Source organism: Jaculus jaculus, chromosome 5 (genome assembly GCF_020740685.1).
Source record: "Jaculus jaculus isolate mJacJac1 chromosome 5, mJacJac1.mat.Y.cur, whole genome shotgun sequence".
Lineage (NCBI taxonomy): Eukaryota > Metazoa > Chordata > Mammalia > Rodentia > Dipodidae > Jaculus > Jaculus jaculus.
Genome location: NC_059106.1, coordinates 92,840,119 through 92,854,523, shown reverse-complemented (window position 1 = coordinate 92,854,523; position 14,405 = coordinate 92,840,119). Strand labels below are relative to the sequence as shown.

General features: G+C 39.8%; 1 protein-coding gene across 9 annotated transcripts in view; it reads right to left on the bottom strand.

Annotated features, from left to right (window-relative positions):
- Positions 1-14,405, bottom strand: part of Fggy (FGGY carbohydrate kinase domain containing) — a 492,311-nt gene that overhangs the window by 446,823 nt on the left and 31,083 nt on the right. For 6 of the 9 annotated variants that reach the window (XM_045151276.1, XM_045151274.1, XM_045151282.1 and 3 more), the window contains one exon: positions 10,348-10,561. In XM_045151276.1, the coding sequence (XP_045007211.1) occupies positions 10,348-10,548 (201 nt within the window). In that variant the 5' untranslated portion in view covers positions 10,549-10,561. The remainder of the gene's footprint in view (positions 1-10,347; positions 10,562-14,405) is intronic. The other 3 variants (XM_045151279.1, XM_045151280.1, XM_045151281.1) reach the window with 1 other exon arrangement.

Here is a 14,405-nt window from a genome sequence, read left to right as displayed (position 1 = left end):
CAGAATAGTAAAGAAATTAATGTGTCAGTATAGTTTTTCATATGCAAAATATCCTAAAAAGATGAATAAAAAAGCTACTAGAATGAATAAGCAAATCTAAAAATGCCATATAATTCAAGGTTAACAAAAATCAACTATATTTCTATGCACTAGCAATTAACATATCAAAGATGCAATTAAGAAAATGTGATGCACCATGGTTTGTTGTCTGTAAGTATAGAAGTTGTCAATAAATACATACATATATGTATACATATATATATTCATATATATGGAAAAAAAGAAAATGTGATGATCCTATTCATAACATAATAATATTCTAGACTGAGTTTATTAAAAGAAGTTGAAGGCCTATACCCCAAAAACTACAGAACATGCTACAAAAGAGTGCATGTAAAAGAAATAAACCATATCCACAAAGAAGAAAATTCAACATTAAGAAGGCAATCCCTTCATATTAATCTGTAAACTCCACATACCAAATAATAGAGAAATGAGAGGGAAGTAGAGCTTGCAAAATTTGTAGGTACAAATGGAAACAGTGGCCACTTCAGAAATCTCACCTGTGACTACAGGTGTTCTCATATGTGTACAGTGGTATCCCATTGTGATTTTCATTTATATTCCCTTAATGACTAATGAGACTGGATAGCTTTAGGAAAAATTCATAGCCTAACTAGGGAAAGAATAGTGGGAAAAGCCTACAAGGGTGTGATTAACTTCTTGTTAAAGAGTTTGCTGCAGACAGTGAAAATGGTACAAAAGAGGCAAGGGCCTGAGACCATCTCAGAAACATTCAAAGCCAATCTGGCTGTAGGAGACTCAGACACTGATGGTGAAATCTGTGTGTGCGGGTCAAGCCCAGGTCATGCTCCATGGGCTCAGTAACCCATGAGCCACAGAGCTGCCTCAGGATTCTACTTCCCACTTGACAACAAAGAGTTTCAGGGGAGCTGCAGCCAGTGGTTAAGTAGGCCCTGGTATGACTCTTGATGATGGCAGAACTTGCTGGTGGCCATATGGTGCTGGTTCTCTTGGTACACAAGGTGGCTTCCACTATGATTTTAAAGAAAGGCCCAGCAGCCCATGCATAAGTTTGCCAAAAGTACAGCTATCCACAAAAATTATTTAATGGAGCCATAGGAGGGAACTGCAGCTGGGACACAGGAAAGTTAGACAGCCAGTAATGGCAATGCCTGTCAGGGAATGACAGTTCTGCAGAGAATCATGTGAGCTGTGACTAGTAATTTTATCAAGAACAGGGCTTCTGGAGGCTGAGGGTGCCCATCCCTCACCATGGTAGGCACAGGATGCTTGGGTGGAGCTTTAAGATTTAACATCTGTACTGATGGCCTATTTTTCTCCCTTTTGCAATCAGACTGCTCATCCTTCACCTGTCTTGCCATTGTATCTTGCATGCAACTTGCTTATTTATCTATCATCTATCTACCTATCATCTATCATCTGTCATCCTTCCTTCCTACTTCCCTTCCTTCCTGCCTTTTTTCCCTTTCTTTGTACTTTTATAAGGGCTCTCTGTTGAGTCTTTTTTAACCACTGAGAGGACACCTTGGACTTGGACTTATGAGGGATGCTCAGAAAGAGTTACGACTTTAGATCTACTGGGGATATAATGATTACATTTTACAATATGAAAAAGGGCAGTAACACTGACATCCATAGCAGAACAGCATGATATGGTGTGTGTCCCAAGAGTTCATGTTTTATAAGCTGATCCTCAGTGCAAATTGAGTGGTATAAACAAGTGACAGTGGGGGCATGCTGCTTTCATAAGTGATTGATGCATTTTTTTTACAGGACTCTACTTAGTTGTCTCAAGAGGGTTGTTTATAAAAGATAAAATAAAATAAATAAGCCTGGGCCCTCCCCATTCCCTGGCTTCTTTTTTCACCCTGTGATCACTCCCTCTCACACCTGCTCCTATCACTGTGATGCCATCTGCATGAAGACTTCACCACAGCCAGCAGAAGCCAGCACTATGCCCTTGAACTTACAGCACTAGAAACTAGATAAACGTTTCTTTCTTGAGACCTCAGCTAGACTCTGGAGTTTTGTTATGGTAACAATAACCAGACTAACATACTGAAACTAGAGTCAAATCAAATTGTCTTTGTTTGGGTATTTTTGTCTTTTGGGATGTAGATTTGTGTGCTGTGCATATATCTGTCCTTATGCAATGGGGACACACACATGTGTGAGCGAGTGCATGTGTACATGTGTGTGTAAGCCACAGGTAAATGTTGGCTATCTTCTTAAATTGCTTTCCACATTATTCATTGAGGCAGAGTCTCTCAGTGAATCTAGAGTTCACCAGTTCAATTAGAGTACTTAGCCAACAAGCCCTAGAGATCTGGCCTATCTCCATCTCCCCAGCACTGAGGTTGCAAGCATTCACTACCATCCTAGTATTTTATGTGGGTGCTGGGGATCTGAACTCAAGTTTTCATAATTATAGTTTTACCAGGCACTAAATACAGTATGTATACCTACTCACTGAAGTACTAGTTACAAAGTAAAAGGATGAAATCAACAATATATGTATATTAATTATTCGACTCATTGTTGTGGTCAAATGCATGATAAAAAGCAACTTAGGGAAGGGTTTATTGTGGCTTACAGCTTCCAGGGATATAGTCCATCACAGTAGAGAAGACATGGCAAGAGTAACAGTAAGCAAATGGTCACATAGCATGCACAGGCATGAAGAAGAAAACAGCAAGAAGTGGAGCTAGGCTATAACTTCTTAAGGCCTGCCAACAATGAGCCACTTCCTTTAGTGAGGTTGTACATCCTAGAGGTTCTGCCTCCTTTCTGAACAGTACCACTTGCTGGGGACCAAGTGCTCAAAGACATGAAACCCTAAGAACATTTCACATTCAAACTATAGTAGATACAACTTAGAAACACACTGAAACACTGAGCCACATATGAAAGAATGTGTTTGCATAATTCTATTTACATGGAATTTCTCAAACATTCAACTCTAAAAAGGAGAAGGAGATAACCTATTACTAGGGCCAGGAATTGACTGGAGACAGACCTAAGGGAACTTTCTTTGAATTATAAAAGTGTTTCACAATTGGTGATGGTGATGACTGAACATGCAAATTTACTAAAATAACTGAATTAGACACTTAGGATGAGTAACTTTGTGGCGGTGAAAATGGCCCAACAATTAACAGCACTTCCTGCATAAGCATGAGGACCTAGTGGGGCCTGAGACTGCCGAGTTTGATTTCTCAACATCTAGGTAAATGGCTGGGCATGGCTATGCATACCTGTAATCTCAGAGTTTTGTGGTGGAACAGCAGAGATGCAGAATAACTGGGGCTTGAGAAAACTTCAAGCTCTGGAATCAGTGAAGAAATGCTATCTCAAGGAAACAAGCATATGAGGAATGGAGGGGGAAAACCACTGTTCTCTTCTGGCCTCCACAAGTGTGTACAGGGCACCATATCTGTACGTACACATGTGCACACACACTACATGCATCATACCTACTACACACATGCAAAAACTGAATAAATTTTATGGTTAAGTTGTACCCTAAGCTGTTATCAGTTTTAAAACAAGTAGTTATAAACATGAACTAGGAAGACTGTCATGATATACTAATAAGGCTAAAAAAGAACATGTGGGCTCGAGAGATGGCTCAACAATAAGGCACTTTCCTGCAAAGCCTAATGACCTGGGGTTTGATTCCCCAGCACCCAAGTAAAAGCCAGATGCACGAAGTGTACATGCTTCTGGAGTTCATTTGCAGCAGCTAGAGGCCCTTGCATGCCTAAATATTCCCTCTCCTTCTCTATCTCTCCTTGAAAATAAGTAAATAAATAAAAGAACATGTGGGCTGGGGAGATGGCTTAGCAGTTAAAGAAGCTTGTTTGCAAAGCTGATGGTCAGTTCAATTCCCCAGTACTTATATATAGCCAAATGCACAAAGTGGCATGTGTCTGGAGTTTGTTTACAGTAACAGGAAGCCCTGGAGTACCTTTACTGTCTGTCTGTCTCTCTCTGTCTCTCTCTCTCTCTCTCTCTCTCTCTCACACACACACACACACACACACACACACACATACATACACAGAATACAACACAAATAAATAACTAAATATTTTTTAAAAAGAAAATAAGGAAGGCTAGAGATGGCTCAGTTCTTAAAGGTGGTTGCTTGCAAACCCTACCAGCCCAAAGTTCACCTAAATAAAGCTGATGCAAAAAAAATAATAATAATAATAATTGATGCATGCATCTCCTGCTTGATTGCAATGGCAAGAAATCCTGGTGCACCCGTATACCCCCCACATGCACGAATAAATATTTTTTTACAAAAGATCATGCAATGAATTGTTAATAGAAGTTCCCTCTGAAGGTAGAACTACAGCTGGAGAAGAAATTCTCCTTTGTGTAATATTTAAGTTGTAGAATAGCAGATATATTAGTTAACTCTATTTTTATTTTTATTTCTAGGTCTTTCTTTTTTTTAAAGCATGAGTGACCAGAATCTAACATTTTCTACCATTTTATGTCATGGCATTTTCCTTTTAAGTCCCACAAAAGCAAGTTCATTTAGGAAGTGTATCTTAAATTGGCAAATTATTTTTCCTGTTTGAGATACTGTGCTTGCAATCCAGGATTCTATTCTTACTATTTAATATGCTCCTTAAAAAGGCCACACATGATTATTCCAGATTTTCAATTAAGAAATCGTTAATTTTAAGTAGTATTGACAACATATATTAAAATGCCACCCTGCATTAAGCTTCTACTTTGTGTCACATGTTCTGCATAAGTCACCTCACATAATCCTTACACATCCCACTAAAAGAAACACTCACTATACTCAGTTTATAAAAAAGAAGTAGATGGTGGCTCAGAAAAATTAAGAACTGCCCTTGTCCCATAGTCAAGAGGAAAGAGCCAGAACTCCAACTTGGAGCTGTATTCTTTCTGGCATACCATACTGCTCACCTCTGCTTTCAAAGATTCCTGTTGCCCAAAAGATTTACCTATATTCAAGGCCTGCGCCTGTGCTTATGAATGTCACCATGCCTGTTTCTTGGTAAGATACATGGTGTCATGACAAGCTGCAAAGCTCTGGGTTCAAATCCTCACCACCCTATTACTAAGCCTCACAGAAAGACACAGTATGCATCCACACCAACTGCCTGCTTGGCTTGCTGGTTCATGAACTAACAGCACTTATGAGCATGATTTTTCTGCCAGGCATGTCATTCTAACTAGCTTAGAAATCAATAGAGGGTGGTTACAATCAATGGCTCTGGGGACAGAGTGACTGAATTTGAAACCTGACTCTGTCATTTAATAGCTTTATGACTTTGCGATGTAAGATAATCAGTTTCCTTGGTTGCACAAAATTATTACTTATCCTTTTCGTTTCCCAATGCTATTAAGCAAATTCATCAGCATAAAGTACAACTAGCTGAATACCTAGCACTCAAAGCACAATACACAGCAGTTATTATTAGAGTAAGTCAGCTGCTTCCAATCTCCTTTGAACCCAGTGAATGAATGAGCCAGCTCTCACTTCTACTGGCTGTGTGGCCCCAGTGCCCAGAGTGCACACTGACATGGGCATGCCCTGTTCACACAGGCCTGCAGTCAGCTAGAAGAGGAAATAACAGAGACAATGCAGATTCAGTAATATTCCCACCACAGTGCAGCTCCAGGGTAGAACCGAACACAAGATACAGTATTCAACAGCAACCTGTTGTATCCAGCTTTACCATTTTTGCACTAATCTCAGGTTTTCTGAGCTCAGTTTCTTGAAGATAAGGACTGCACCCCAGAGGGAGAACACAGTATTCAGGGGTTGCAGTACTATGGGACCAGGACACCTTTGCAGAAAATGTAAAGAGTGGAGAAGCATACAACTATAATTTTTGTACAAAGCAGATAATGTGAACTCTCATAGGGACACATACACAAATGACAAAGAGAAAGCAACAGCAAGTGGTAGAGTCAAATCTTTTTGAGGATTTATTTTGGATGTAATGTTCTACTAGGACCAAGGAAAATGTTTACTTCATTGAGTTTAGGGATGCCCTCCAGAGAGAAGTATAGTGCTACAGAAGGTTAGAAGCCAGAGTAACACAATCAGTTTAGCATTAAAAAAAAAAAAAAATCACTCTAGCTGCAAAGAGAATGGGTCAGAGAAGGAGGACCAAACATGAAAACATGAGTTTAGCTCCAAACAATGTAGACAGAAGATGCAGGTGCTTGGTGCTGGGAATAGAGAATGTGATATATTTTACCCATATGAACCCAGGCTTATCCTTATTACCTGGGAGGTCTTGGGGAAGTAACTTAAATATCTGGCTGTCAATGTATCTCTTCAACCATCAAATCACAAAACAACCCCTCCCTATCTATCTATAAGATGATCAAATGCATATGAAGGTGTTTTGCAAATTATAACAGTTCTCTAAATGTTAAAGGTTAACATTACTGTTCAACCCCATATGGCCTAGTTTCTCTGCAGCTTCTTTGCTCCACAACCACTAGTCATATTGAAAGACACAACCTAGAAAAAAAGCAGTGCTTTATTAGCTTCATGTCTGGGTTTTGTTGTCATTCTTTCTGCGAAAGTAAGTTATTTCGCCTTTAGAAGCAGAGATTGTAGGCTTTTGTGTATGTTCCCATGTGTAAAGAGCATAACATACAGTAGGCACCTCATATATGTTTGCCTAATAAATGAAACAATAGCACTGAATCAATGTCCACTGGTAACTGATTCTTTCAGCTTATCTTCTTCCTAATGGAAACTATTTGATAACACAAATCTGTAATGTTCCTGCCTTCTTAGAATGGCACACATTTAGCTGGGCATGGTGGTGCACGCCTTTAATCCCAGCACTCCGGAGGCAGAGGTAGGAAGATCGCTGTGAGTTCAAGGCCGCCCTGAGACCATGTAGTGAATTCCAAGTCAGCCTGGGCTAGAGTGAAACCCTACCTCAAAAAACCAATAAAGAATTATCAATGTTAAGGACACGCATGTTCCCTGTAGCCAAGTAAAGGCACTGCCATCCTTCATGGTTGCAAAAGTAAATGGGTGAGCTACTGGTCCCCACAGAGTAGCTACCTAAAACATCTCATGTTGCTCCATTCACATTTCAAATAAGGATCATGGATAGGGACTGAGGCTGGAGAAGCAAAGGGAAGCACCTACAGAGGAGCAGGGGCCAGTATAACCTCAGAGCCCTGGTTACTAAACTACTTCAAAACCTTTTTATTTTCATCTTTAAAAAACACTTGAAAAACTTGTTATAATGATACAGTGAGGCTACATAGTAACAAACCTAGCACTTAGAACAAAGTTAATACCATTATCATCTATCATTACTACTATTAGTATCATTGTTCCTATTAACTGAACTAAAGGAAAAGATGATTCCTGGTGATCGGAACAAACCAGCTGCTCTCATGCCCTGAGCCCATGAGAAAGCAAGGATAGGCCAGAGAGAAGTGACTCCACCTTTTGTCCTACAGCAGTGAGCCACAAAGTCCTACACTAAAAGAACCCTAACTAGGGTGGTGGGGGCCAGTAAATGTTCCCAGGAGTGCCTCCCTGAATTATGGACTCTTAGTATTTTACCTCAGAAATGCACTCTTCTCCATAAGCTTCTGGTTTCTGCTATCAGTACCACCACAGTCAATGCAGTGACTAGTTAACTCCTCACACTGCTGGGACAATTCATGTACGTTAACTCATTTAATCATCACAACGACCCTTTGGAGGTGGGGACTATTATCAGTTCTATTCTATAGATAAGAAAACTGAGGCGATAAATGGAAACTTGTGCCATATCACAAGATAAACAATATTGGTATAGGGATGTCAAATCTAGGCAGTATGGCCCCAGAATACATATTCTGTGGTGTGCTCTGTGCTCTCTTAGTCATTCATGAGGTTCTGAGCAGATGGGTCTTGCTTCTGGCACATGGCCACATCTCCATATTCCATGTGAGAGGAATGACCTCAGACCCACGAGCTTTATGCTGGTTTGCTATAGCACAAGACACTGCTGAGAACTGAGCCATGGCACTTCTGTGGCCATCAGCGCTCTGATGATGATGAGCTGACCGCCACTATGACATGATTAAAAATCTGCCATTAAACCAAGCTTTTAAGGTAGCTTTTCATCAGGGGATTATATTTTCTTCTTGACAATTTCCTTAATGGCTAGAAAGGCTGTATGTTATAAGAACAAAGGAGGCCCAAGGGCAAAGAGCAGAAGATTCTCATTCAGGCAGAGACTAGGGTGGGGGAGAAAAGAGTAAAATTAAACAAGCAGAAGAGAAAAGTGCCCCTGTTTTATTTCTGCATAATGGACAGAGCAGCCCACTGCACTCTCTCAGCTTTCTTCTCCAGGGACACTAACAGCAGCCCAGAGCTCATGAAAGTTTAACTAGACTGATCAATACAGATGGAACGGGGAATTGTCCAGCTGCAAATTACTAAGCTCCTCATTAATATTGAAGGGCCTCAAATAGAAACATGGAGAAAAGGAATTCAGGATTTAGATTTTTCCCTCTGGAGAAAGAAAAGACACAAGGATGTCTGCTATTACTGATGGCCAGGCCAGAAAGTCAATGCAAAAACAGAACTTAAATAGGAATAAGCATCACTTTCTTTCCCTAGTCAACAAGCTGAATCCAATCCAAGACCACTCAAGGTGGGCTGGTGACGGCCTTCTATGGAGAAGCCAGTCTGACACAGCCTCCCAGCTTTCTGAGCACACCACAGTTTTGTACTTCTGTGTCTTATTCATGCTATTCCCTCTGCCCAAAGTTCAGGTCTCCCCATTTGTACACTTCATAGGACACACAGTTCACTGTTAATGACTCAGATGCTTATGTTCCTATCCAACTGATGCCAGTTACCAATTGCATGAACTGGATAAGCTCAGGTAGTTCTCTGTTCTCTTTGAAGAGCAGGACACTCCTTCAGCATTCAGGTTTCCTACTTTCAAGAGAGTCAGTATTCTTCCTGATGTCCAAGTGCAGAATAGCTGGCTTAATCTCTATGGTGCTCATTTCTCAAATAATAGTAGCTGAACAGGTGTTATCTCCAGTCCAAAACTTTCATTTCTTTCTGTGCCATATCTATCTGCTCATATAAATCCTTTTTTTTTTCTAAAATTGACCTTGTACAAGTTCTCATGAACACAGTCAGAACACAGTAAACCTTTCATACAAACTGCTTCTAGCTCAGTTCAGACAAAGTTCTTCCACTCTCCCCCACCCCCAGCCCAAGCCAATCCTAAATAGTCCACAGTTCTTTCTGCATTTAGGTCTCTCAACTCTGACAAAAATAGTCCATCAAACTCTGCTTATAGTACTCTAAGCATCTAAGGCCAAGGTTTTAGATCCTTCTTCATTCCTCCTATAAATCAGTTCCAAAAGATTAAAAGCCACACAATCTGATTTTGATCAAAAACAGCCCCATTCCTCTGGTACCAATTTTATGTTGCAGTTACCTTCTCAATGCTGGGATAAAACACCTGACTGACCAAAAGCAACTAATAGGAGGAAAGTTTTTATTTTGACTTATAGTCTTAAAAGAAGCTCCATGATAGCAGGGAAAGATGGCATAATCAGATGATGGACATCATCTTGCTACTATAGGATTGAAAACAGCAAGAAAACGAGCTGAACTCTAGCCGAGTGCAGCTGGCTAAAGCAACCCTAAGCACTTCCCCCAATAACATACCTACTCCAGACAGGCTCCACCTCCCACACTGTAATCAGCTGGGAACCAAGCATTCAAAACACCTGAGTTTACATGGCATATATGATTCAGACCACTACATGATTCAACTACACAATGTACATAAACACATTTTACATAAAATAGAGGCACATCAGGGGTTAACTATAACTCTTAGTTACAATTTCTATATCCCCATATCTCAAGCACCCATATTTTCTAACCTGTCTTCTTAAGTCTTCCTCTAGGTTAGCTCCAGCCATAGTTACCCTCTACAGTAATCATCCTATCAGTTCTGCTATCAATCTCAGAAACCAGACTGTTTGTTTCAAGACAAATCCAACTTGTCACTCAGTCTGCATCTGAAGTTACTCCAGCACAGTTTATACACCAGGTAGACACTAGTGCATGATCAAGTTGGCACAAGTTATCCAAGCACTCTGTACTAAAGGGGGAAACAAGTTACAAGTGCATGACTAGGGAGATATAAATTACCCTAGCACAGTGCATAATGATGGGACCCAAATTACCCCCAGCACAGTTACAACTAGGGGGACACAAAATAAGCATATAGAACGCCACAGTTGTGCTCATACCTTTGTGACAACACAGCATGCTGCCCAGATGTCCTCAGAAGACTGCTCATGGTAGTTGAACTGAGGTTCCCACATTTTAATTGGCTGTTCTGCAAAAGCCAAAAGGATTCCTGTTTGGTCCACTAGAGCCGCGCGAACACTGCCTGTTCCAACATCAATACCCACATAGTAACGGCCTGGCTCCTGGTCTCCTCCATACATTGTGTCCTTCCACCTGTGGTGAACAAGTACAAAACCATGTGAAAGAGATAACAAAGTTACCAAGAATAACCAACTAGTATGTGCTTAGCCCTAAACATGATACACAAGCAACACCCTCCAACGTTGAGAGAAACTGGTGGAAGAAAGGATAGAAAGAATGTAAGAGCAGGAGATTAGAAGTAGGGCTGCAGAATGCTGTCTTCCGGATATGACAAAGTCCCTACACTCATGGACTCATAGAAGACATGGATTTTTGTACACAGCTGAGTCTGTCAATATCTCAGCACAAATAAGAATGCACACCTCCCAGAATAAACAGTGGAAACTGATGATTGCTGGGGGAAGGGGAAGTCATGTATTTCAGTGATATAGCCACTCAAGGACTGCCCATTCTCCAGGAAATAACATCAAATACATAATAATGCAAGAAAACCTACTTTAAATTAGTGGGTCAAAAATGTATTTTTTAAAAAGTGTAGTTAGATGTAGGGTTTTAATGGACGAGAAAAGCAAAGAGATATAGTAAGTGGAAGGAACAAAATACACTGTATACATGCATGAAACTTCAAATATTAAAAAGTGATTGTGATATAAAGGTATAAACAGGTTGGAAAGGGCATTAATCCTCTACTCCTGCTCCTCCCCCACACTACTCACCATTGTGACATGGAGGGACAGACAGATGGGGAAAAACACAAATCTACTCCATGCAACCCTTCACCTGTGCACACCCTTACCACCACACATTGTGATGCAGAAAGACAGAAGGTTTGGGAATAAATTGGTACATCTTCACTCCACCCCTCCACTCACAAGAACCCTCAAGACTTACCATTGTGATTCGGACATGACAGGGATCTACACACATCCTTTTTTCCTCACCATGCTAAGGTGTACACATGTGATGTAATAGCTGCATATCACATTCATTTCAAGCACCTCAAATCTCAGGAATTCTCAACTCTACAACATGGGCATAGGCTACCTGCAACTGGGTTATGACTTGTGCTGAGGTTCAGAATCCACATTGCCTTCAGTAACTCCCCTCAGGACAAAAGGGGTATCCAGTGGTCTTCCATTTTGGCAGAAACATGAGTGTGCTTCCACCTCAGTGGCAACTAAATTGATACCATTTCACCTATTCTACTCACAATGCAGTACACGTATCTTCAGCACAGAACTCCAGACTCCACAAAATAGAGCAGAAGACATAAGAAATATAAAGAACAATGCAGAGCAAAGAACACAAAGTAACGTCAAGAATCTTTAAAAGCACTTACTAAGCACAGATGTGTCAGAAAGATCTTACTGATGCACTGTCTCCAGATGGGTAAGTTTCAGGGTACCACAAAAAGCGAAGTCAATATGTCTCCCTTAAGAAATACCAGTCCAGGGCTGGAGAGATGGCTTAGCGGTTAAGCGCTTGCCTGTGAAGCCTAAGGACCCTGGTTCGAGGCTCGGTTCCCCAGGTCCCACGTTAGCCAGATGCACAGGGGGGCGCACGCGTCTGGAGTTCGTTTGCAGAGGCTGGAAGCCCTGGCACGCCCATTCTCTCTCTCTCCCTCTATCTGTCTTTCTCTCTGTGTCTGTCGCTCTCAAATAAATAAATTAATTAATTAATTAAAAAAAAAAAAGGAAATACCAGTCCAATACTAGGGGACTCCTATGAAAGCTATCTAGAGGAAACTCTAGACAAAAAGCTCAAAAGAATGATTAGAAATATGAACAAAGAACTAAAGATACATATAAAAGCATGAATGAACTCATGAATAAACTCGAACACCAAACACAGATGTATCTAATTTTATAAAATAAAATCTGCCATATATAAAGTCTGAGATAAGTCACAACACAAAAATGGTGGGTGACTTCAATACCCCACTATCACCAATAGACAGGTCATCCAGACAAAACATAAGCAGAGATATAGGGGCTTTAAATGATGTCATACATTAAAAGAAGCCAAAAGAACATTCTATCCAAACACTATAGAATACATGATCTTCCCTGCAGCTCATAGAACTTTCTCTAAAACAGATGATATATTAGAACACAAAGCAAGTATTAAAAAAATTTAGGAAAACTCAAATGATTCCATGTACTTTATGTGACCCAAAATGTAATAATGCTAGAAATCAGCAAGATAAAATAAAGAAAATACACAAACTCCTGGAGAATAGATAATACAATAGTAAACTATAAAACTGTTCAAAAATTCCTATTATTAAATTAAAATGAAAGGGTAACATACAAAAACACCTATGGAACACAATGATGGAAGTCAGTCCTAAGAGGGAAGTTTATATCTCTAAATGCACATGTTACAAAAAGAGAGGTATCTTTAAAAAATTGTGACAAACCTGAAAACTTCAGAAAAACAAATCAAATCTAAAAGTACCAGATGGAAATAAATAATAAAAATCAAAGGATAAATCAATGAAATAGATACTGTAAAAAGCATTAAAAGATGGGCTGGAGAGATGGCTTAGTGGTTAAGCGCTTGCCTGTGAAGCCTAAGGACCCCCATCCGAGGCTCGGTTCCCCAGGTCCCACGTTAGCCAGATGCATAAGGGGGCGCATGCATCTGGAGCTCGTTTGCAGAGGCTGGAAGCCTTGGCGCGCCCATTCTCTCTCTCCCCCTCTATCTGTCTTTTTCTCTGTCTGTCACTCTCAAATAAATAAATAAAAAAATTTTTTAAAAAAGTGTGAGCCACCACACCTGGCTTCTAAAAATATTTTTTAAAAAAAGCATTAAAAGAATAAATAAAAACAGAGTTGGTTTTGTGAAAAGATAGACAAGACTGACAAACTCTTAGACAATTTAACCAAGATAGAAGACCCAAATGAATAAGATTAAATTTTCTTTTTAAGGAGGCATTACAAAAAGAAAAACAAAAACAAATAAAAGAGAATCATAAGGAAATACTTAAAAACATTTATTCCAAAGCCATGTGTGGTGGTGTGTGCCTTTAATCCCAACACTTGGGAGGCTGAGATAGGAGGCTCTCTGTGAGTTCAAGGTCAGCCTGAAGCTACAAACTGAGTTCCAGGACAGCTTTGGCTACAGCGATACTCTTTTTTCAAAATAAAGGGAAAAAACAACTATATTCCAGGGAAATAAAGATGGTGCAGTGGTTAAAGTCACCTGTTTGCAAAGCCTAATGCCCTAGGTTTGATTTTCCAGTACCAAAATGAAAGCTGGATGCACGAATTGGTGCATGAATCTGAAGTTTATCTCCAGTAAAAGGAGGCCCCTATGTGCCCGACCTCTCTCTCTCTCTCTCTCTCTCTCTCACCTCTTCTCTTCTCTCTTTCAAATACATTAATATATAAATTTAAAAACCTATATCCACAAAATTGGAACATCTTAAAGAAATAGAAATTTCTCAATGCACATGACTTAACAGAGTTTAATCAAGATGAGATAAATAATTTAAACAGGTCTATAACAATAAGACTAAATCAGTAAGTAAAAATGCCCCAATCAACCAAAGTCTAGGTCCAGAAGGGCTCACTGCAGAATTCTATCAGACATTTAAAGAACTGAAACCATTGGTTTTCAAATTATTCTATAAAATATAAAAGGAATAAGTGCTCATTGCCTTCTACTATAAAGCTAGCATTACACTAATAACAAAACCAGATAGAGATACAACGAAAAAATAAAACTATAGAGCAATATTTTTGATGAACATAGACACAAAACTTCTCAATAAAAATGTGCAAACCAAATTCAACAACATATCAAGAGATCATCCACTCTGATCAAGTAGGCTTTATTACCAAGGAGCAACTGGGTATCTACATGTAAAATTAAGACCCTTATCTCTCAACATGCACTAAAATTAACTCTAAAT